The sequence below is a fragment of the Gallus gallus genome, chromosome 1, assembly GCF_016699485.2.
Source record: "Gallus gallus isolate bGalGal1 chromosome 1, bGalGal1.mat.broiler.GRCg7b, whole genome shotgun sequence".
In the NCBI taxonomy this organism is placed as follows: domain Eukaryota; kingdom Metazoa; phylum Chordata; class Aves; order Galliformes; family Phasianidae; genus Gallus; species Gallus gallus.
The window spans coordinates 173,207,149-173,233,240 of record NC_052532.1 but is presented as its reverse complement, the minus strand read 5'-3'; the positions used below and the strand labels follow the sequence as shown (position 1 = coordinate 173,233,240).

Below are 26,092 nucleotides of genomic sequence, written 5' to 3'. Positions count from 1 at the left end.
ATGAGGAACTGTCAAAACTAAGTGTGTGGTGGAGGTAATGAAACGGAAAAGTTAATGCTTAAGTCCTGTTAACTGTATTTCCCTGTAAAGGATTTGGGAACGGCATAAACTCTCTCTTGCGTTTCAATAAATATATAAAGTACATAATTCAGAGTACATGGACTATTTTCCTGTTCGGAATGCCTTCCATCATTAATTATTCTGGATATTTCTGGTTGCATGAAATAGCTCAATAATAAATTCACAAACTGAAAAATAATAAGTACTTAAAAGGACCTACAGCTTTGAATAATTTATCTGGAAGTGATGCACTGGTAAATTACTCCTGGAAGATCACTTATCTCAACCTAATTAAAGCAGTTGATCATTTTTTTTTTAAGTTTTGCCAAATTATCTGTTTTCCTCCTTGGTAACTAAGTTGTAGTTAAGATTGCTGATAGGTTTTATTTTATTTCATGAGAAATTCTAGTACAATGCTGGAACAAATACCACAGTCTTAAAAATAACTATTTATACTTCCCAGCAGCACAGTGATGAGAATAATTTCTTTCAGTGTGAAAAGCCGAGAAAAGCCGGTGGTTACTAATTTGTTTTCTAATATGTACTTTGCACTGGAGTGTTGTAGAGTAACAGGAGGAATGGGGATGGAGATTGGTTTGAATAAATGTGAGAAAAAAATCTTTATATGTTTTTATTTGCTGGCACAGAAATAGGCAAAATACTTTATTCCAATTTGGGGAAGACTATATGTGTCTATACACATCTATGTATATATGAATAAAATGTATGTTAAATTATTAATAAGCTGAGTATATAATAGGTGATAAAGCAGTAACTCAGTCTGTTTAAAATGAACAGCTAACATGATGTAAGTCTTAGAAATTGAGCAAAAGGCCAGCTTGTCCTAAGTGGTCTTCCTAGCGAGTGAGAACAGTAATAAAGCTCAATATAAAATGTACAGAACCATTTCTGGAGTTAGTAGTGAGTACGAAAAAACTGTGAGTAGGAAAAAAGTTCTGACTGAATATATCAAAGCATTTCTTCTATGCCTAGGTTATTATTATTTTTGTAAAGAGCTCTGTAATTCATTGTGCTGCAAATTATATACAGTACAACAAGATGTGATCCCAACTCAAGAACATATTGAAAAGACTTCTGAGTAAATTCTTGCTTGATGAGATGTGACAGAAATGTTGAATTATTGTTTCTCTAACATATGTGCATTATTTTCTCCTATTTGATTTAATGATATGTAGATACAGAGAAAAAAAAAGTTCAGGTGAAGAAGGAAGTTGGCAAATGGAAGAATAAAAGATCTCTGTGTGGAAAGGAGAGAGACCTCAGGGGAAGGAGAAAGGGAGATTCAGTTGTGGAGTGGATACTTATTATGCATACTTATTATGTCCTTTCCCTTCAGGTGTTATTTCCCTTCCAAAATTCATTTGTAGAACTGGCTCTGATATCTACTTATTCTTTTCTTACCTGTGATAAGTAACAATATCTACAACAGAGCTGCACTTCTTTCTGAGAAGTTGTTGGCATTCAGCAGTTCTATTTTTATAATGATACATCTTAAAGTAGATAATCTTTGTGCTTCTTTGCCAAAAACAAAAAGTCCAAGGGATGTTTGATGACAGTAGACCGTTATATTTCTAGAGGCTTTCTCAGGCTGTAGCCAAGTGGGGGTGAATCAGATGTTGTTCCTTGAATATTTTTGCTGTCCTTGGTCTTGCCATATTGTGTTCCTCAGAGATGAGAAACGTCAACAGCTTTATACCCCATTCTGAGTATCCAAGCTTTCCAGGCTACTTTTCTGAATTCTTCCCACCTCTTTCTCTGCTTCACATTTCAAAGTCTGTTTAGTAAGATCAGGTTTCTCAGTTTTTTGTTTGTTTGTTTGTTTGTTTGTTGTATTTTTACTTGTAAGGAATTTGATAACAGGTCTGTGAGGGAGCACCTTGCTTTTAATCTCCCAAGTTCACTAATAATTTTCATTTCTAAATTAATTTCTTCAGTGTAAATAAAAGTCTGAATTATAAAGCAGGGCAATATGAGTATAGCAGCTTTGTGGCTTCATGGTATTCTTAGTGAATGTTCTTTATTCCTGTGTGTGTATATCGCTGTATGTCTAATCTGCATCTTCAGTGAGACCAATGAAGTACCCTACAGTTCTACTTTTGAGGCACTGTGGAAGTTCTTATGCTCTCTTACACTAAAATTAGAATGATGGAAACTGAGCTCACATCTTAAATAGATTTTCTTGTTTTCAGTGATGCACCTGCTATTCAGTGGAGTATTCTGTCAATCTGAACGTTAGGCTGCCACTTTTCATCCTACTTTTAATCTCTTTTCAGAGTAAAAATTTTAGCAGTATAAGTCAAGTTTATGTAATGAAAGTAAATATAGAGTGCTTTTTTTCTGATACTGTTGTTGATAACTTTGATCGTGCTACACTGGTAATACAATAGGGAGGGTTTGCTTTGTTCCCTTATGGTGTCTTGCATGTGGTTTTAAATTCCTTTGTGTTTGGGTCTGCTGAACACTGGCATAATATGTGGCAAGACATTGAGTGCAATTGTTGGTACTTTTCCAATTCTATTGCAGAATAAAGTCCAAGTGTTAATTCAGATGTGATTTTTGCTTTCAACTCTACCATACTGGGGCCATATTGAAAAGGATCTGTCGAAGCATCTCTAGAAGGATTTACACGTCCAGAGGAGGGCCACAAAAATTATCCGAGGGATGGAACAGCTCCATTATGAGGACAGGTTGAAAGAGCTGGGGCTGTTCAGCCTGGAGAAGAGAAGGCTCCAGAGAGACCTCAGAGCAGCCTTTCAGTATCTATAGGGGGGCTGTAAGAAGAAAGATGACAGGCATTTTAGCAAGGATTGTTGTGATAGGACAAGGGGAAACTGTTTCAAACTAAAAGAAGGGAGATTCAGATTGAATATAAGGAAGAAGTTTTTTACAGTAAGGGTGATGAAGCACAGGTTGCCCAGAGAGGTGATGGATGCCCCGTCCTTGGAGACATTCAAGGTCAGGCTGGACAGGGCTCTGAGCAACCAATCTAGCGGTAGGTATCCCTGTTCATTGCAGCGGAGTTGGATTTGGTGACCTTTAAAGGTCCCTTCCAGCCCTTCCAACTCAAGTCTATGGTTCTGCTGAGAGTGTCAGTGAAAGTGGAACTTGGTAGTAGTTTTTATATTTAGATGATGTCTCTTTAGGTTCCTGACTGAAGTTAGTGGTGTTGCTGTGTATGCTTTTTAAAAGATTAAATTAGACAACTATTCTATATGTTGGATAGCAAGTCTTGTATGTTCCTCTGGATTTAAGCTAAGGATCAAGTACCTTAGGAGTTGTTTTCTGCAAAAACAAAACATTAATTGTCGCTCTATGATTTTGCTCTTGCTTTCCTCTTTTCCACTCTGTTTATGCAAATGTTTTCAGGAGTTATCATGTAAGAGCCTGTGATGGAGTTAATTTTATGATCTCTTGGTCTTATTTTGCTGGGAATACAGATGAGGTTAGTTTATAAAGGTTGTTTCCCATATATAATCAGATAGAACAAATATCTACCTTTTACATAGCCTCTTCAAAGTAAATAATCTATTATTTATTATGATACTTAAATATTTATAGCTACATGCCTGCTTTTGTTTATTCTCCCTTTTGTAATGCACAATCTATGTAGATAATTTCATTGTACATGCTCTAAGATGTAATTTAAAGAATTCATGATAGAATTAGCATAGAAGATTTTCACAGGAAAGAGTAGACAATAGAACCTTTTCTATTTAGTTATATTTCTTGAACTAAAAAAAAAAAAAAAAAAGGTAATATGGTAATATTTCACTAATATCCCAGTGGTGCGTTCTTTTAGGGTTTTCTTTATAATCCAGTAGTCTTTGTCATCTCAGTTTTTATGAATATATGCACTGAGTGATGTTCCTAATAGAATGCTTTTTTTGTAAGTAAAATCATGAGAATTTATTTTATAGGAATTGTTTTTCTAACAATCATTCAATGGCTACATGGTTCAGTAGCTCAACGAAAAAATAATTATTATTCTCTTACTGGGAACCACCAAAAATTTAGATGTTGACAAAGAAGATTCTTCCTTGTTCACCAGTTGTTGTCATGTGGAGATTTCATAAACTTGAGATCTCCTTCTCTGGAAATATTCAAAAGGCACCTGGACACTTTCCTGTGTAACCTACTGTAGGGAACCAGCTTTAGCAGTGGGGGTTGCACAGGATGATCTTCAGAGGTCCAACCCCTTCAATTCTGTGATTTTGTTATTTCTGCTCTGACTCGTAATCTGCACAGGCTCTTTAAAATTCCCAGAGATAGAGATGAGAGGGAAAACAGAATATTTATAGGTGTCTGTAATTATTCACTTTAAGAAAAAAAAAATAAGAAAGAAATGTCACATGCTGGAATTTTGAAGACCGTTATCTAGCTGTTTGTGAGTTGTCATAATATCTACTCTTTTATTTAAGGAGTACTATTGCATTGCTGTTCACTGAGGATTGTAATATTGACACATTATAGTGTCACATCAAAATGGTGAACTACTGAAACATAGTAGTTATTTTTTATTATTTCTCTAATTTGGCCTGAATTAAAAAGCTAGGTGGTATTTGTAACTTTACAGTGTGTGTCACAACTGTCTAAACTGTAAAGGTAGGGACTTTACAAATATCACAAATGCTTATAAATGTGAAAAAAATCTACTCAGCACACCAATTCTGTCTGTTTGTTGATTTTTTATTTTTATTTTATATTTTATCTTCACAAGAGATATGTATGTTTGAGTGGAAACACTGGCAGTGCTGTAACAAAGTAATTAATCTTCAGATATTTAATGCAGTGGATTCCAGAGACTTACTATCTCTACAACACACTAATCATAGAGTAAGCAGTATCGTGATCACTGGAAATGCAGAAACTTCTTGTTTTTGGCAGAAACTTTTTTTTCGTACTAATTAGTAATTGAAAACTGCTGGAAAATAATATCCTAAAATTAACTATATTTTCAGTAGGAGAAATGATAATTATGTCTGACTTAGTGTTGTTATGCATACATACTCTAATTGTTTGTCTATATCATAGCTGCACTGCAGGCAAACTGATGTCTTCTAGGCATGGCATGGTATAGAGGAGAAGTAGGAATGGGCTGAAGTATCCTTTATATTTGCCTTTGTATCTAGGGGAGTTGAAAATAGGCGAGAATGGAGAGAAATTTTGTATGGCAGTGCACAGAATTTTGCAAGTTTAATGTGGGCCCTGCACCAATCCGATGCATTTTAGTTACTGGTAAGTTTGTTAAATACTGTTCGAAAAATTGCTCTTCTTAGAAGACAGTCTTCTAACCAATACTATTTCCCCTATGTCAACAGTAGCCTTTGTAAAAACATTAAAAAATTACATTTAATTTGCCGATAAAAAAAATTGTGTTTAATATCTTCAGGTTAAATTTATTTTCAGTTTCCAAATTTATTTTCAGTTTCCAAAATGTTTACATAAATGGATTATCCTTAGGAAGAATTTAAAAGTTCTGGGTACAATCCTCTAAATTAGGCAGGCAGACTTAATCCTTAGAATGCAATGCTGAGGAGAAAAAATCAAGAGATTATGAATTTATTGCTACCTGTGTATGTATAAATATATATACTTACATGTTTGCATGAAGTCAATCTGAACATGTAGAGGAGAAAATTTGAAGATGCTGAGGAAAACATATCTGAGAATTCCTTACTGCTCATCTATTCAGGCAGATTGGATGCTCTCCAGCATAAAGTATAGATAACATGACATGTAAAAATGATTGTTTCATGCAACAGCTGTTTTTTAGTGCAGTTTCATTCCTTTCTTCCTCCTCCAAAATAAAACTTTCACTTGAAACAAATATATGCAAGATTTCAAGAGATAAAATGAGACTAAGCATGTAATCTGTTTTCCACCTCTCTTTGATCATTTTCTTCAGGTAGTAATAGCTTCAGCATTTGATGAGAATGAGAATTCTAAAGCCATTCCTTTTTGATTTTAAAGTCCTTCTATCAGTTAAAATTTGTAAGGTGTATTTAATTACTTAATTTCATGCATAATGATGTGGACCAAATGCTAGCTGTATTTAATCACAGTGCTAATTTTCATCAATGCTGTTGTGCCATTCAGTATTCACCTCAAACATTATTGTGCCTCTGTGTGAATGTCAGGCTGTTCTCCTTAACTGCTTTTTCTGGTACTTAAATTTTTTTATGTGCTTGAAGGCATAATGATGCATTCACATGTGCTATCCCAAGATTTGAATTGATATATACTACAGTGAATTCTATCATTTATGGTAGCAATCTTGGCTAATGCAAAAGGATGAAGAGTGTAGCTAGAGTTACTTCTGGCAATCCTGAGATGAATCTTTTCAGAGTTGTCTGATTTCAAAGATGTTCAAATCTGTTTTGGATTTAGGAAAAGTCATAGTACATTCACAAAGGTATTGGCTCAATTAATAATTTTCCCTGAAACTAGTAACATTGGCATCACATTGCAGTGACAGTTATGGTAGTTCTGTACAGAGCTAATGTGTCAAATGCCATATAAAAATAGCTAAAATCTTCAAGATGACATTTGGGCTCTGAATTAAAAAACTTTGTTGATTGAATCTTACTTGCATTCAACCAGCTTGTGTATTTCTTTGTGTGTAGTGTGGTTAAATATTAACTGGGTTAATCAGGTCATTGATTATTTCAGAGTTGGCTGGTATGTTTTATGCATAATTAAAAAGAAGCAAATACAGAAAATCTGTATGTTAGGGTGTCCTCATTCCTTAGAATTTATATTTGGAGTCATCAGAATTTCTAATCATTGTGAAGAAATTGTTTTAATATGAGATACAAATAACTCCAGTCCATGAGTTTACATTTAAGTTCATAGAACGGACAAATAAATTGCAAAGCAATGGAACAGGCTTTTGGAATATCACTCATAGAAATGAGAGTAAAACACATTAAATGTAAGTCTAGTAGCATGCTCATGATATAAAAATCTTTTAAATACATTTTAATATTAATTTTTTACTTTTCAATATATATTAGTAGTGTTCACTCTTGTTGTTTGGGTCCTAGTCCCATAGCTCTATTCTGTTTCTTAACTTTATGCATAATGGGTAGTCCTTCTAAGTCACAGAGTTACTCACAAAGTAAGAAAGTAAGAATCACTAGTATGGTGTTTTCTTTGACCTATTCAACCTTCTAGAATTTTTGTAAGTACAAATATTCCAGACTTTACATGAGCTTCTCATGGATAACCATGTTTGAAAAAAATGATGGGTGTCTTATTTTAGATAACAAATACAATAGAAACTTTCTATCTTGTTAAGGGAAAAATGATGCATATAATCTGTTTTGAAATTGATGTGACAGTTTGACAGGCTGTTTTGATAAAAGCTTTTGAATTCTGCAAGTGGATATTATCTGTGTTCTTTTACTGCTGACACTTTGTGGACAATTCTCTTTGTGATTTTTAGACTGATTATTGTGACCATCCAGCAATGAAGCAAGACAAGGCACTGTTTCATGTTCACAGCATGTCCTTTGCCTACAGTCTACTTTTTACATGCCAGCCTTGCTCACCGTATAATGTCTTCTTTTCTTCAGCACGTTAATTTGGTTTTGGTACTGACATGGATTAACCAATATCAACATTTATTTCAGTGTTGAAGATTGTGTTTGGATGACAAGGGAACCTTTAGCTACCTAGATAACATGTGTAAAATTGAAATTTTTAAAATGAGGGTTGGACATTTCCTTTATTTCATAATTAGAAATGCTACAATTTTCACCCCTGTCTTGTCCACCACCTGTATAAGAACCTTTATGGTTACAGATATTTGTCTGCACGGTTAGGAATTATTACAATTATTTTATTCTTAGCAAAAGAAGTGTGACATTTTTTCATTTTTAAGTTAGTACAGTGCATTTATGTCACCTACTTGCAAAATAATGTAAAATATTATCTTTCTGTCACAAAAGTTCTTTTTCTTTCCCCTTTTCCTCTGGTTTTTCAGCAGCAGATGAGCATATTTTTGTTTCTTTCTCACCATGCAAGAACCAACTGTGATTCCTTTCTCCCATGTTGAATACATCTGCCATGTATTACCTCTGTTTGTTGTTTTTCGTAACATAGTTTTACGTTCTTGCTGTCCCCTGAGGTCTCTAACATCTCTTCAGCTTTTAAACTGTAATCTTTTCTGAGGACTATTTTTTGGATTTATATTTCTGGAGCTTTCTGAACACCTCACAGATACTGAGAACTTCTGGGATGGGCTGCTGGGCGATTTCCTTAGTGCTTCTTGAGTTTCTTTGTGCATTCCTGAATGGTCAGGCTTAGAATTTATTTTCATGCTTGATCTGCTGAAAGTATAATAGAAACTCTGCACCGTGGTGGTGCTACAGTGGTTTGTGCTGGGTGTTGTTGCTTGTGGCTCCATTTGAGGCCTCATTTCCATGGTACACTAGTGACTGTAGGGATTGAAAGTATGGAATGATGATGCATATCGGCGTGTTTTATTGTTTAACATAATTAGTCTGGATGGTCAAATAGTTGACACAGCCCTTGCGGGCATCAAGGGAAGGGAAATTATCATCTCCTGCCTATTCCAACTGTAAAAACTTTCAGTAGAACTGCAAGTTGCAGGATCAGTTATTTAAAGCTTGAAATAGTATTGATCCTGCCAACTTCTCCTGGAGAAGCTGGCACTCTGTGGCTTGGACTCTTTGCTGGGTGAAGAGCTGTCTGGATGGATGGGCCCAGACAGTGGTGGTAAATGGAGTCACATCCAGCTGGTGACTAGTCGTGTGGTGTTCCCCAGGAGTCGATACTGGGGCCTGTCCTGGTTGAGATCTTTGTTGATGACCTGGATGAGGGCATTGAGTGCGCACTCAGTAAATTTGCAGATGACACCAAGTTGTAAGGAAGCATTGATCTGCCTGAGGGTAGGAAGGTCCTACAGAGTGATCTGGACAGGCTGGATCAGTGAGCTGAGGCCAATGAGATGAAGTTCAACAAGTCCAAGTGCCCGGTCCTGCACTTCGGCCACAACAAGCCCAGGCAGTGCTACAGGCTTGGGGCAGAGAGTCTGGAAGACTGTGTAAAGGAAATGGAGCTGGGGGTATTGGTTGATGCTCAACTGAACATGGGGCAACAGTGTGCCCAGATGGCCAAGAAGGCCAACAGCATCCTGGCTTATATCAGAAATATTGCTGCCAGTGGGAAGCAGGGAAGTGATCATCCCTCTGTACTCAGCGGTGAGGCCACACCTTGAGTACTGTGTTCAATTTTGGGTCCCTCACTAGGCCCTGGTGCGTGTTCAGAGAAGGGCAACAAAGCTGGTGAGGGGTCTGGAGCACAAGTCTTATGAGGAGTGGCTGAGGGAGCTCTGATTGTTCTGTCTGGAGAAGAGGAGGCTCAGGGGAGACCTTCTCACTCGCTACAGCTGCCTGAATGGAGGTTGTGGTGAAGTGGGAGTCAGCCTCTTTCCTATGTAACTAGCGATAGGAGAAGAGGGAATGGCCTCAAGCTGCACCAGGGTGGATTCACACTGGACATTAGGAAATACTTCTCTGAGAGAGTTGTCAGGCAGGCTGCCCAGGGAGATGATGGTGTCACTGTCCATGGAGATGTTGAAGAAACATTTACAAGTTGTACTATGGGACATGGTTTACTGGGAAATACTGGTGATGGGTGGATGGTGGGACTAGATGATCATAGAAGTTTTTTGCAACCTTGGTGATTCTGTGATTCTATGATCAAATAAGGAGATCTGGAAAAACGATTTTTCCGCTTCTATCTACTTGAATATGAACTCAGTGGTAGGAGATGGATTTCTACTATTGTAATACGTGAACAACCATAGGAGAAATTTGTCAACAGGGAATGTAACATTTGAATTCTTACAAGGGTTTGTTCACCACTTTAAGCCTATTCCTGTTAATTTAATAGATAATTAATATTGAGAGTGTAACAAACTGATCTATATTTTTAACATGAAAATTGCTTGTTCTTTACATGCAGTGCTACCTTATTGGCTTTCTTGGTTGAGCTTCTTAAGAGTTCAGTAGCAATGCAAGAACAGATGCTTGGTGGAAAAGGCTTTCTAGTCATTGGCTACCTCCTTGAAAAGGTATGGGCTTTATTTGGTTTTGTTCTTAGTATTTCTCCCGTCTTTCTGCTATTTTCAGTAACGTGGTTGAAAGGACTACCATATCTGTGGTATAAAACATTTTTTTATTACAATACTTCTAAGTTGTCTATAGAAGTCTTTTCATCTTCTTTGTCTTCTTATCTCCCAGTATTCAAATAAATGATACACTGAAGTTGATCCTGTTTGTCTAATTAATGCTTCTTCTTTCGAGCTCTTTGTGAATCACTTTAAATGTATTTTCTTTTGTGTTTCTCTACTCTTTGTCCCTCAGCATGTCCTTCAGGAAAGTTACATTGTTCCTACTTTATACATGCATGTCGCAGACAGGCCATAATTTAGGTTTACTTTTCTTTTGGCGTTTGCTTGTTAAAAATAAAATTAATCCTCTGTTGCTTAGTACTGAAATTGATAGAACAGTTGATTTGGGTTTTGAAGAAGGAAAGCTGTAACATAATTTTGTTTATGAGAAAAACAACTGAAAGGGGCATTTTCTTTGCTTGCTTGTTTTCATATATGATGAACAGTTAACACAAAGCTGAGGTTCATTTCAGATGCTTACTTGATGACCATTATATGCCTCCTGGCCCAAAACTATTATAATGTCCTGTTATTATAATTAAGTACAGCTGACAATACTTTGTTCTAACATTGCTAAGGCAGTTAGATTTACAGTTGAATCTTATGGCTGTGATGTTCTTGAATGACTCCAACTCTATTCTTGGTCAACATGTGATCAGTACAGTAACAGTCATTTGAGAAGGAGTCATTATTAGGGTTTTGTGTTGTCTGATGATTAAATTATTATAATCTTGCATTTTAAAAAATGTACTGAATTTTGAACACCAGTTATTAATAATTTCTCTCATTATGCTCCTTATTTTATTTTCACCTAGGAAAACACATCCTTACACTAGAAAGAACTTATCTTCACTAAAGTTTTATATAAAAGGCTATTTTCTATGCTTTTTTTTCTATACTAAATAAGTGTTAAAAGATGATCTTGAAAATAACACTGGTTTACATACAGAGTACAATTATAAGAGCAATTTAGGATGTTGTACATGAAATTTAAAAATAAAAAGATTGAGTTCTTATAGTGTTCTAGTGGACACCTGCTGCAATTTTAAATTTTGGAAAGCTATAATCCAGGCTGCCGCTCTACTTCAATATGTTATGTCAGCAAACAAAGGTTATGTAAATATTTGAAGGATTTTGTTTGATTTCTGTCACAGTTCAGGCCACTTTCTGCTGTTGTTATTGTTGTTGTTGTTGTTTGTTTCTTAATGCTATAATGTCTTTAGTTGAAGTTTTTCAAAAAGATGTATTTTCTCATTATGTGCTTATTTTCAGTTGTCATACATAGCAAAAAAAAACATCCTTTTATTTCCTCGTCAAGCTCCATTTTATTATTTGTGAATTGTCTGTTGTTCATTTGTATGTGATCAAATACTTCATAAAGGAGGACACACAGTTATATTTTTTTCTGTCATGAACATCAAAATAACCTTTTGGTTCTTATTAGTTTCAGACTGTTTATTGTGATTTGTGGTGTACAAGCCGAGGGAAACTCAGCATCCAGGCTGAACTATTATTACTGACAAATGGACTTCTCATCTAAAAATAACAAATCTGCATGTTCTCAGACTGTATTTATAGCATTAAAAGTAAATGGAACATTTTGTAAGGAAAGCAAATAGAAGCATTTGGGGCATTTTTTCTTATTAGTTCCTTTTGTTTGCTTGGTACAAAAAGAAATTTGTGAAAGTCTGCAAAGGAGAAGATCTCAACAGTGATTTCATGGTATAGCTATGAAGCTGAACAACTCTCCTGCAATTTGAGGAAACTTTAACAATAACAAGTCTGCTAGTAACTTGTGTTTGCATACTGATAAACTCAATTTCAATAAAACTCATAAACTAACTGAAGAAGAGCTAAGGTCTTCAGACACAGTTCTCAAGGCATTCTTCTGTGGGATGTAGAATGCTGACTGGATTGTAGTAAAACAACAACAACAAAAAAAATCAGAACAGAACAAGGATTTTTTCAGAGTTATTGACTGATGTTTTGTAAAATGTAGTCCTTAGAAAGACCATAAATTTTATTAGAAAGAATAAGTTATTGGTATTTGTTTCCTTTCTTATCCAGTGAAATAAAAACATCTGAGGTTGCAGGTATTTTGTAAAGATGAGCCCAGTGAAAATACCATTTCATATTTCTTCTGTAAGTATAATGACACAGAATTTATGTTTTTTTTAATTCCTCTTTTTAATTTTTTTTTCCCAGTCATCTAGAGTTCATATAACCAGAGCAGTTCTGGAACAATTTTTATCATTTGCAAAATATTTGGATGGATTATCTCATGGAGCACCTCTGCTGAAGCAATTATGTGATCACATCCTTTTTAATCCCGCTATCTGGATACATACCCCCGCAAAGGTAGTTGTACATTACAAGTATGTTATGACTCTTCATACACTGAAGTGAAATAGTTATGTTCTTTTAGGCTATGGTACTTAATATATATTTTCTTTTCAATTTGAAAGAACTGAAATAGCAAAGATATTTTTGATCATGAAGTTTAACCCTTGCTTAACTATATTCTCCAATGCCTTTTATACATGTTCAAAAGCAGTTAAATTCTTGCTTAAGATTCTGGCTGATTCTATCCAAAAATTTTTCAGTGGTTGCATGGTTTTCCTATAGATTAAGCATTAAAAAGACTAGGAAAAAAAAAAACAACAAAAAAGCAACACATTTATCAGTATGTAAATGATGGAATCATATAATTTTTCTTGGAAGGAGTCTCTGGAGGTCATTCCAGGTGACAATCCAGTGATGATGAACCAGTTTCTGCCCTCACTGAAGTCATTTGTAATATTTTTTGTACTGTTTTCAATCATATCTGCAGTAATCCCCAGTGAAACTTTGAAGTCTTCTAATATTTAACTTACACTTATGTGATAACTATTTCATTCTTCAGGTGCAATTGTCTTTGTATACCTACTTGTCAGCTGAATTTATTGGAACTGCTACAATCTATAACACTATACGCAGAGTAGGAACAGTACTGCAGTTAATGCACACACTGAAGTACTACTACTGGGTGGTTAATCCTGCTGACAGCAGTGGCATTACTCCTAAGGGGTTAGGTAAGTACAAAGCATAAGAAAGAAATTATGTGCATTTCCTCTATAGGAAAATCTTTGATGTAAATTTGTCAAGGCCCCTAACGCCTACAGACACGGTAAGTTGGCAGTAAACCAGCCGTCAGCAACTCTGATGAGTTTGTGAGTCTGTGAGTTGCTGACACCCTTTCCTATGTTTTTAGGTATTCCCAAAATATTTTACTGTGGTCTTCACAGTTATGTGAAACTACTTCAAAAAACAAAGAAAAGGTCACTGTGTTGAAGAAAAAAATATTAACTTTATCTCATAACAACTCTTATTGGTATTTAAATATTGATAATGTTTGGTATTGTTAGGTGGTCTTTGAAAACAGAGTGGAAACTTCTTTCTTTTGAGATCTCTAAAGCTGTATTTTCAGTTCAGTAATATTTTTTCTCTGGCCTTATAAAACAGATTGATTTAACTTTGTTTATGGCCATGTGTTTGATCTAACTCTGGAAGTATTAAAAGGTATCAACAACAAAATACAATAATACATGCAGGCTAAATGCTACGTGTAACAGATGCATGTTAACCAAAGCATCAAATCATTCTAATCCTATACTCTCCAACTGTAATGTCATTACATTTAGCAGACTACTTGTGCAAAGAAGGGAGGATTTGTCAGAAAATCTCTAAAAAATTAATTGATGTGAGAACCTTATTAATTATCTTTATTCTGTAACCATTGCTGTCATGTTGTGAAATTGGACAATTGAAGATTTTTTAGCGCTGTCACACATCCAAATATTTATGAATCTAAATATTTATAAGCTATTGTCTAATTCTTTGGTTGTATCAGCTACATTCGTAGCTATATGAAAATTTGTGGTGGGAGGGGAGGTTAAATAAAAATGTAAGAAACAATACTTATCCTAGATTAGGTATCCTTATTGGCAGTGAAGTTGTAACTTCCTGAGTCTCACAGGAAGAGCTGTCTGTGAGTATATTTAGTCTAAGATAAGAATTGTTCCTTCCATTTTTATTTATTCACCAAAAAATAGGAACTGGGACTTCATTTATAGTTATCTCATAATATGTTAGACTAACTATATGCTTCACAGAGTTACTTAAAATTGCTTAAAAAATACCTAAGAAGTCCAGACTGTAATCAGCAGGGCTAGAGAGCTGTTTGAGTTGAAGGACATTTGCTTTCTAGATTCCATTGGCTGACTAGATCCCCTTTGACTTCAGTGGAAGGTTAGAAGCTGTTCTTGTGTGTTTGTAAGTATGCTGTAGACCTTTATAATTAGGATGAGATGAATCCTACCATAGGGCTGACTCTGTCCTGCCTCACGCTTTGGATGTCCTATTCACCTGAGAGTTGCCCTGCGATACTGTCTGGGTACAGTTTTATCACCAGACAAGTTAACCAGCTCTTAACTCAGTGAGGAATTATTATGTTAAAAACCCAGCCGGTGAGTTTAAAACAACTAAACTGCAATTACAATTGCACTTTTAAATGACCATCTACTGGGAGGTGAATTTTTCAGATGTCAGCCGTATTTCTTCTAGACAGTGATCTGGCAGATGGTTCAACTCCTTTGAGATTGTGAATTTGATAATATTGTCTTCTTGCTATTGCTATCATTCTTTTTTATCTTTTAATTAAAGTGTTCCTGTAGTTCTGTGTCATGATACTATTAGCTACCAACACTTCATGAATGTATTGCATATTCCAGACTTCCCTCTGGCTGGGCTTGCTGTTTGTGGAAACTGTGTGACATTTCTTTCTGCAGAAGATTTGGGTTGCTTTTGTCTTGCCTAGATCTGCCTCTCTGCCGTTAGCTGTATTTTTTGAGTATTTGTAAGTGTGATGCCAACTGAGTAGCCAGAAAATAATATATAATCTATTCTTTAAAACCTGAACAGAAGACATGGAGTACAAAGGACACAAAATTAGGGAGGAGAAATGAATCAGTTAACTCAAAGTTAGCATACATATGGATGTTTTACTTCCCTATTTTTATCTCTATTTCTTATGTATTATAAGGGAATAGTGCGTTCTTTTATTTGTGTCAGTTTCAAACTAGAGACATCTTCTGTTTCTCTAAGGATGCAACCAGATAGCTCCCTGAAAGGTAATCAGATAGTGCAGATTACTGCTTGTTTGTTGTAGCAGTACAACAAAAATCATAATTACTAAGGCCTGCATAGTGTAATTGGGAAAGCTTTCAATAAATGGTGAGGAAATGTACATTTTCAACATAGGTATTTTTAGCCACTACATCTGCATTTTCACTTTTTTTTCAGTTAGATTTACAGATAATATTGCCTTTATTTCAAATTACATCTTTATTCTTTCTTCCTGATCCTTCTCCCTGTTGTTTAAACTGCAGAAAGTCTTATGTATTTCATACAACTATAAGAAAGTATTTTGTCATATTTCTCATTTAAAAATGGGCATAATTGTATTGAAGTAAAGCTTGTTGGCTTATGAGGAAAGATGATCATTGAGGTGGTACTGTATCAGTAAATCCAGCATAGCTGTGGCATTTTGTCCATGTGAATAAGCAGTAGGACTTGCTATTATGTTACAGGTAGCAGGTGGTTTGATGACTTGCAAGCGAATGACTGTGGAAATATAATTGCTGATGTGATGGGTTGCTAAATTTAATTTCATATTAACTTAATTTCATATTAGTTATCCAACTCATATTAATTGCTTTCATCAATTGATAAAAATATTGAAAAATTCTCAAAATGTTTAATTGCCTGGATATTAAATTACTTTTCTGCACCAGACATTCTCCTTTCTTTTAACATTAACTACCATCTGACAACACATTTTGCAGCTCTGGTGGATTCAAGGTGATAATCTCAGGATACTATAAATAGAAAAAGCTGCAGATAATATTACCTAATGCTTTTTCTTTACATCTCTGTTTTCAGCAATTCATAACTTCCCCAAATTTGTAATTCATAAAATTTGACTATTCCAGAATGTTACTTTTGCGTTGATTTTATTAGACTGCATGCAGCTACTACGCAACATATTCTCTGCATGTTTATCATTTGTTCAAAGGTAAAAAGAAGTTTGTAAAGGCAAAAATCTTATACTGTAGATATACAATGATGTGCATGTTGGACTTCTGTTTGTTAAGTGGCATTTGATATTTCAGAATGAAAAAATGAGCCCTATTATCTGTGAGTGGTAATATTACAGTAAGAAACAGAAAAGTATCATAATATGAGAAAATCATAGTGTGAATTGGTTTGAAAGGGAACTTAAAGCCTCTGCAGTTCCAACTCCCTGGAGGTTGGCATGGGCCCACCTCTCAAGTCTGTCCAGGTCCCTCGGGATAGCATCCCTTCCCTCTATTCTATCAACTGCACCACTCTGCTTGGTGTTGTCCGCAAGCTTGCTGAGGGTGCACTTGATCGCACTGTCCACGTCACCTACAAAGATGTTAACTAACACAAGTGTGAGCCCTGAAAAATGCCACTCATCACTGGTCTCCGTTTAGACAGTGAGCTGTTGACTGCAACTCTCTGAGTGCAACCATCCAGCCAATTTCTTATCCAGATAGTGGCCCATCTGTCAAATCCATTTTTCTCCAGTTCAGTGACCAGGATGTCATGTGGGACAGTGTCAAATGCTTTGTACAAGTCCAGGTAGATGACATCTGTTGCTCTTCTTTTATCCACTGACTCTGTAACTCCATCATAAAAGGCCACCAAGGTTGTCAGGCATGACTTGCTCATGGTGAAGCCATGCTGGTTATCACCAATCACCTCATCTTTATTTTCCATGTGCCTTAGTAGGGCCTTTAGGAGAATCTGCTCCATGATCTTGCCAGGGTGAGAGGTGAGACTGACTGGCCTGTAGTTCCCTGGATCTTTTCTTTGTCTCTTCTTGAAAACAGGGGTTATGTTTCCCCTGAAGTTGCACCAGCCCTCTGAATACATTCATGGCCCTTCTCTGGACCCACTTTAATAGGTCAGCTCATCGAGTTTTTCATCCATCAACACCCTCAAGTCCTTCTCTTCAGGTGTGCTCTCAATACACTCACTGTCTAGCCTGTATTTGTGTTTGGTATGGCCTGCAGGACCTTGTGCTTAAGTTATTAAACTTCATTAAGTCTGTATGGGCCCACCTCTTGAGTCTGTTGTGGTCCCTCTGGATGGCATCCCTTCCTTCCAGCACTTTGAAATGGCATATCTCCTTATTGGAGACAATTGAAGCTCTAAGCTAATTTGACATCAGTCTTTTCAAACTTGAAGGAAACAGTAATAGAAATCTTACCAATAACCAAAATTTGACAGTGTTATATGATTTTCAGGTAAATTGCTGTCTTTTAAAAATGTAAGCTTATTTACACAGCTATCAGAATTGTCTTTTGCCTACGTCTTGTATGGGAGTACTGTTTTTTGGGCAGAGATTGTTTGCTTTACTGTTACATACATACAAGTTTTTTGCTTCAAAGTCTTATTGCCTTCTTCTGTCTTAATAAAGCATCAAGTGGGTAAGTTTCCTGTACTGACAATTTAGTATACCCCATTTAAAGCCAAACTGTCTGAATATTGAAGCTTCTCATCAGGCTAACACTGTCTTCTGGTAGCCAGCTTATAAAATAGGAGGTAAAACACTTTGAATTACTTAATAAACTCAAATACTTGTTTCAAATTTGGTGTTCTATCATCTCTTTAATTATTGCTTTCTTATTTCAAACTGATATTTATTCCTGGATTCAGTATACTAAATTTGTATTTTTTTTTCTTTTCTCCTCAAGCATCAGAAACACTTTCAAAACATATAGTTGCTTCATATTTTTTTATTATTATTATTTTGATTGATCATTTACCTTTCATATGTAGCTAGATACAGATATATGGATCTCTTTTTTTTTTTTTAAATCTTAGTACTGTGGATTTTACTTTCTTATTTTACTGTTGTGCTTTGTTTTGCTTGCTTTTGATTCATTTATCAATTGCAAATAGATATCAGGAAAAGCTGACTTGTCTTTGATGAGGGCCATGTCAAAGTAAACCAGTGAAAAACCTTGACATCAGGAAGAGCAGCATAAGTAATATCAGTTTCCACAGGAAACAATCTCCAATGTTGATTATGTTTTACATTTTACACTCGAACTATGATTATAGCTATTCTCTTGATTTGCCACATAAATGCCTTTAACATTTTGTTAAATCTTACAGAATAAGATGTGAGGATGCAAGATCATAAAGTTTTCAAATGGTTGCAGAATCTAAAGATACTGTGAAGCAGGCAATTGAGTAAAAATTGCTTAGTGATAGTTTACTAATTATTTTCTTATGTGAATTTTAGATACAAATAAGAGGATAAGTGGAGAATTATTTAACTCTTCTTATCTTGCTATGCAAAGTGATGCGTTTCAATGATAATACTTAAAACTGTTAGAGAAACCTTCACATTACATTATCAGTCTTTTTGTTTGATGGTTCATCTTTTCAGAATACATACCAGAGTGATATTTAAATTGAATTCAAGCCATGAGTGGATTTGAGAAGGTGTATATACTATCTGTGACAGACAAAAAAAAGTTTAGACATGCTTTTGTTACTTTAATCTTTGGATGTATATATAGGTTTTTGGGCTTTTTAACATTTTTTAAACAAATAAAACATTTCTGAACTTAAAGTTATCTATATTGATGACTTAATTTTTTTGTACAGTTTTGTAAATTTCAGAAAACAATTAGAGCCTATGAGGATATTTATACCTTCAAAAAACCTTTGCTAGAATTGCTTAACTAACTTGCATCTCTGAAAACACCAGTGGGCTGAGAGTGGTACAGTAATGAGTAAACAAAAAAAAGTCTGATGTAGCTCATGTGCGTCCTGCAATAAATGAATACGTAAAGAATCTAAAAGCAGGAAATGATTTAATGACTCATCATGATGTGGAATAAGGGAGGCATCTTTCATTTTTGACAAAAAACAAGTTACTATTTTATATAAGGACTTATGGCTCCTGTACCAGCTCCTACTGTAATAGGACTATTTTGTTAATGATGATTTAGTTTTGTTTGGTTTCATTTCAGTGTTTTACTGAGCATCTCTGCTTATCTGAGTGGTGGTGACATTTGTCTGTAAGCAGTGATCATCACAGAGATTAATAGACAGTAAATAAAACTAATTTGAAATTTCTGACTTGAAAAACGAGATACTTTTCTCTCTTTACTTTGTACATATGTGTGTGTAATACATATACTTATAAATTACAGAATAAACTATAAAATTTTTGTCAATAATGCATTTTAACAATCCTTCTTCTTTAACTGATAATGAAGTCAAAAAGCCTGATGAAGTAACACATTGCAGTGGCAAATGTGTTTTATGTACCTTTAAAAAATCCCAGATTTGTTGTGTTCAATCCGTTTTAGGTGAATGTTGCATTACTCTTTCTGCAGTCCTTTCTTCCAGTATTTGTAGCTACATAGCCTACAGTTTCTCTAGCCTGTTCTTTTTCTCTGCCAGTCCTCTTTTAATTTTCAAAGTGTTGAAGTATTTTGAGTAGAGGCTGTCTGTTTTTTCCTCACTCTAAGGCAATGAAGATTCAAGGTGCAACTAAAATACAAGGAATAAATAGCAGTGGAAGATTGAAGGCATTATTCTGCTGGTTGGCATATATAACCTGCAAGCAGAAATGCCTTTTGTGTTCCTTGTGTGCTGAGGAACTGAAAAGGGTTCTCCCATATCTCCAGATATGCTATGGGTATTTGAATAAGAAATACAAAACTCAAGTTCCTTTTGACAGGTACCCAGTTCGTTTGGGATATCTTATTTTTAATCTTTCCTTGAAATTTCTGTTGCAGAAATGCTTTGCAGAGCTCGCCGATGCCTTAGTGTTCCACTTTCTGTTTCCATAATTATAATCTTTCAGGAGAGACTTGTTTTACGCCTTGTTTTTTAAATGCTTTGTTTTTTAGGCCTGGTTTTCAGATATTGTCTGATATGAATCCCGATAAGGTGTGGGAGGAAAGAGGCAACGTGAAGACAGATTTCTGTGGTAGAGTTAGAGGAGTCAATTCTGCATTTCAATTAGGGGAAAAAATAACTGCTGTCTAGAAACAAATGAGAAAAACACGTATAATTTTTAATGTAGTAGCAAAGTGTCCAATTGTTTTAATGGTAGGTAATAGGTATTTCACAGTACCATTAGACAGTATTCATAGAAAACAGTTTGTGTAGCAACAAAGCCTATAAAGTACATTATACTCACTGTTGTGGCATGTGATGGTAGGAGGACAAGGCTGAGACTTATTTACTTCTTTCAGAAAAATACCTAGTTCTTCTCTTCTCTCCCATTCAAAACAGGGAAGAAAACTTGAGGGAATCAGCCACTCTTTTTTCTTCCATCTTGCCTTCAAACAGAAATGTGAATTAACTGTGAATCTGTAAATTAACCTTCATCGACGTTTACTGTACAAAATCTAAGACTGGCACATGTTTGGAAAGTAGGAATTTAAAAAAGAAATTTCCAGTTCAACCTTAACTATTTATGAAAGGGGAGAATGTAGTATCCATACATCAAGGTTCAAGAGAATATAGTTGTTTTAGCTCTTTGTTTCTTGCTCAATGTTTTGATTACTTCTGTTTTACTAGTATACTTCCACAAACACATTTTTTCAGGACAAAGAATTAAAGGCATTCTTTTTGCTGGCTTAATTTTTTTTTTTTTTTTTTTTTTGATTTTTCAAATCTTTAGTTCACTTTGATTAAATGGCTTCAGTTTCTGCTTGCAGGTATGGCCATGACTAATATTTCATTTATTCCTGCTCTGTTGGACTTCATTCTGATGGCATTTAACATAGTGGCTTAGTTATTCTGAGTTACTGTCATCAGAAACATTAGATAAAATTCAGCTTTATATTCAGACTCTTGTAAGTTTACAGTGTAGAGTTTACAGTGTAAGTTTGTGCTAGATGTGTCTAAACTTCTATTGTAGTCAGTGGAATTTCACTCAATGTAGACAGTAGAACTATTGATTTTTTTTATCCTGAATTGGGCATTTTTATTGTGGCATTGGGTCAGTTGAGTAGGTTTCGTCAATAGAGTTGTTGCCTGTATTAGAATTTGCAACTCCCAGCTCATAGAAGAAAATCTATAGAGTGTATACCTTAATTTGTGTGAGTCACAATCTTGTTATTTCTCTACATGTTCTTATGCCTTTAATATTTATATGTAGATCTATATATATATACAAGAATTTCTTTTTTTTTTTTTTGAAGATGAAACATTGCTCAAGTTATATAGTGTTGCAAAATGTAATTCTGTAAGGTTTTAAATGATACCATTTGCAAATATGTGCTCTTATATAATGAATAAAATATGAAATCTGTTGTGGGAACTGTGATATTCTGAAGAAGCTGCAGTTATTAAAGAAATTAGTTTATATTTAAATGTGGTATATTTTGCTTCTTCCAGATGGTCCTCGACCCTCACAGAAAGAAATCATATCTCTAAGAGCATTCATGCTTCTGTTTCTGAAACAACTTATATTGAAGGTAAAATAGGCTATTCCAGATGGAAATCTTTGAGACTGTTATGTAGGTTCTTTCTTTTTAGTAATAAGTTCTTCCAGAGTAGTAAATACATGCTACCTATCAGGTATTATATCTGTTTCTGGTTAATTTTAATGTTGATGCACATACTAACAATAAACATAAGGGTAGCAAATCCATAGAATATTTCTTAATAACCTCACCAAACTAAGATATATATATTTTATTAAAAGTACTTCCAGAAGTAATATGTAATACTACAGAACTGTTCAGGTACTTGGGCTCATGTGAAAACAGATTGATACTAAAAAGATCAAAGGAACAGGTTGTGGAATTTGTTAAGTCAGTTATGCTTTATTGGTTTTTAGGTCCTACCACTGCATGAAAAGTTCAGGACTCTTTCTGGCTCGCTCTCTCTCTCTGTTACAGATGCCATTTGAGACTTGTCTGGAAAACAGTATTTTCTGCCCTAGCTTATTCCTACAATTTTTTCTGGATGTGTGTCAGGGCTTGGAGGAGAGACAGCAATAGTTGATATCATCTGAGGGCCCACACTATAAGAGTTGTTTCTAGCAAGAAGAGAAGGCTTACTTCAGGGTATTTTGTACTGCCAATGTGATAAGGAAAAGAAAGGAAACAAAATAGAGTAGCTCTTTGAATTTAAATAGTAATTTTATAGGATTATTTGACTCAGTCCAAGTTTTTCTTAGGCCAAGTATTAAAGAATGAATTTTCTCTGAAAAAAATATGCCATCTCATTTTTTCAGGATCGAGGTGTGAAAGAAGATGAACTGCAGAGCATATTAAATTACTTGCTAACAATGCACGAGGTACGTTTCTGTAATTACCTATCCTTTACTGTAATCAATTGTACAATCTCTATGAGAAGCCTGCTGTTGAGGTTAGTTTGTATGAATAACATTGGTGCTTGTCATACAGGATGAAAATATTCATGATGTGCTGCAGCTGCTGGTGGCACTAATGTCTGAACATCCAGCATCCATGATTCCTGCCTTTGATCAGAGAAATGGGATACGGTAAGACAGTGAAGTGAGAAAATATTTTAAAAGCAGTTCCAGTATCATCACTCCCCAGATTCCTTCTTTTTCACAATATCACACGTGATGATCTTGCAAGAATTTTAGTTATTTAAGCTATAACTTCAGAAATAGACTGTTTTGATATCTCTGAGGCAGAAGTTTTCCTCTTGAGGTTATCACTATCATATTTGAAGGTAAATGAACTGCTGTACTTGCTTCTCAATCTCAAATAGAATATGTAATTAAAATGAAGCATCAAAAAGCCATGTATTTATCTCAGAATTATTTTGAATACTCTATCTTTGAATGCTCTACATAATCTGGGGAGAATTAGAGGAAGATGAGAAAGATCACACCTTAACCCTCTTAAATTGTATCTGAAAATATTTTAAAAAGTATCTGTAGAATTTGTATGTTTATGTGATTGTTCATAGACTCAGTAACTGGTAATTACCAGAGGAGCAGTATTTCTGATGGGTTTTTTTTATATACCTACTTTGGTAATGCATTTTTTGTGTGTGTATGTGTTTATAATTTTTGGTGTTTATTATTATTGTTAATAATTTAATGTTTACTATAGATTTTTATTTTGTCTTCTTGTGAAAGTACTTTGGAAAACAAAAGAGACTTGTAAAATAGAAAAAATTGTTATTACTGATAAATTCGACTGTGTTTTCTATAAAATATGTAAACCTTCATGCAACTACTTGTATTTAAAATTATCTGAAATGGCGGCACAAACTGAAACAAAACTACCAGGAATACTCATTGCACTCACAGTTAGGACGCTTTTTTTCTGTTTATTTTTCTATAGCAGAAATAGCAAAACAAGCAAACAAGTTACTTTTTGTTTTCTGTAGCATCCAGGTACTACAAGAAACTCCATGATGTGACTGTGTTCCAGTTTATTCCCTTTGTCTTGAGCCACAGCTGCTCAGCCTGTCTTTGATTTTATTTTTCTGTGATAGAAACATTAAGGAAGTTTTTGCTTTCTGTTATGAAGCATTGAACTGAGTGACAAGACACCATGCCTCTGACCCAAAGAATTTGTAATCAAATTCTTATGCTGTGCTTGTTGCTTTCAGTATATCCTTTCATTTTGTGTAAATGGTTGAGTTTATTATTATTTCATAACCTCATTATAAAATATTACTGTTCAGTGAAAAACAAGTTGTGTGATGTTCAAAGTATTGAATTTGTTTTCCTTTTTTTAGAGTAATTTATAAACTATTGGCTTCCAAAAGTGAGAGTATATGGGTGCAAGCTTTGAAAGTCCTTGGATATTTTCTCAAACACTTGGGTCATAAGTAAGTGTAATTTTAAAATTATTGTTATAGTGTATGCAAGTTCACAGTTCTTGTCCTTTTGTCATAATTACCTTAATTAATTTAATAGTCTTCAGAAATAACTTAAAGTTGGTAGGTTTTTTATTTGATAATGTGCAGTTGATGTCTTTATACACTGAGAAAAAAATAAGTCTTGCAGTTAACTGGTTCCTAAAATGACGTTTGAAAAGTTGGAGTGATTACCTGCCAAATATATGACATACTGAAAATTAAACCTTAAAATTATTTAAAAACATTTTCCAAAAATACATTTTAAAAAGTTATATGTTCAGTTAAGGGTAATAGGAAACATGTGACTGTCATCAAAAATTTGCTACTGAGATTTTCAGTGTTATTGCAATAAATGTGTCAGGACAGAACTTTTAAAAATAGCTTTATACTGACAGGAAAGATGAAATAGAATAAGTTATTCCAGTGGGAAATGTTCAGAAAGGAAAGTAAACAAAATAAGTAAATGATCAATAAAAAAAGCACATAAGAATATGCCTCTGCACCAGAGGAAGGAAGAAATAGTCACATTTAAAATGAGCCAGTGTCACAAAATAGGTGAACTGAGTCTCATTTTTCCTCATTTGGTGTTAAAAAAGAATTAAAAAGTATACAGTACTGTGTAACCTGAGACTGCTCACTTGGTCCATTGTATTAAAATATTCCAATGTGTAGGATGGAAATTAGTGCTCTTCACAGTAGATTTAAAGCTTTTTTTCCTTCTATGGTTTTAGAGGCCAGCCAGAGCGCAATATTGTTAGACACACTTGTCTCAGTAAGATCAATAAAATATGACACCATAGTTGAGAGATGGTTAACTGAGAACACGCTCACAAATGGGATTTTCTTTTGGGATTGAGCAAGCCAAGTAGTGTTCTGGGAATTGATAAAGCAAATTCATAGACCACTCAAGAATCTCAAAGGACTTTTCTAATATTACTTACTGAAAATCATTCAAATTCATTGGAGTTGGATTAAGTAAAGTACACAAAATGAAGATTTCATTTGAGGCCTTTTTCCAAATAAGTACATTTGTTTAATTCACTTATAACATATCTAGCAAGCTAGAGTTTAAGTTAAATAACTTATTTTTCATTGAAATCCATTTGTATGTTCTGCATCTTCCAAGATATCTTTGAATATTCCGTTACTTTCATTTAGAAAAAAAACAGCACAACCTCTGGGTTATTGGTGAATGTTCACTTTATGGTTTACTTTAGCATGTAAAAATCCCCCTCATTTTCATATCTCACAGATAATGCCTGTGATATGTGCCTATTTGTGCACACACGCACGTCTTCATATGCATGGTTATATAAAACTGTGGCCAAATACAGGAAATTCTAAGAAATTATAAAAATGTAAACCATATAAAATTATAAAGTATTTATAAATTTGTTTCATATTACAGGAAAAAGGCATTCTGTTGCAATTCTATTTTAATATGCTAAAGCATAATGGCATAAAGAAATGTTATAATTCATGAAACCTGAAACAATACAATGTTAATAACCAATGTATAGATGAAAAACCAATTACCATTCATGGATATTCTCTGCAGATTAAGCTATAGAGTGGAAGTAATTGATTACCTGGAGAAGTGACTAGTGATGTGCTGGGAGATTAGTTTAATTACTTGATTTTTCTTTGTGATCTGTGATGACAGCTTACTATGCCTTCGAAGGAGGCAAAATCCTTTTCCTTCTCTGCCTCCTTGACTTTTCTTACACTTTCACTGAAAACAGTTACTTGTGTTGTTTTTTTTTTAATCTACACATTTAAGTCTTCCTGAAACAGAGTTATATGCTTTTACATTTATAATATTCTATTTGAAAATATATATAATCTCAAATACAGCAAAATATA

At 34.5% G+C, this 26,092-nt stretch overlaps 1 protein-coding gene across 8 annotated transcripts in view; it reads left to right on the top strand.

The window, feature by feature from the left end:
* NBEA (neurobeachin) overlaps positions 1-26,092 on the top strand; it is a 470,888-nt gene that overhangs the window by 112,812 nt on the left and 331,984 nt on the right. For all 8 annotated transcript variants that reach the window (XM_015277560.4, XM_040704875.2, XM_025153000.3 and 5 more), the window contains exons 11-17: positions 10,072-10,180; positions 12,485-12,637; positions 13,182-13,350; positions 21,776-21,855; positions 22,620-22,682; positions 22,792-22,889; positions 24,107-24,199. In XM_015277560.4, the coding sequence (XP_015133046.2) occupies positions 10,072-10,180; positions 12,485-12,637; positions 13,182-13,350; positions 21,776-21,855; positions 22,620-22,682; positions 22,792-22,889; positions 24,107-24,199 (765 nt within the window). The remainder of the gene's footprint in view (positions 1-10,071; positions 10,181-12,484; positions 12,638-13,181; positions 13,351-21,775; positions 21,856-22,619; positions 22,683-22,791; positions 22,890-24,106; positions 24,200-26,092) is intronic.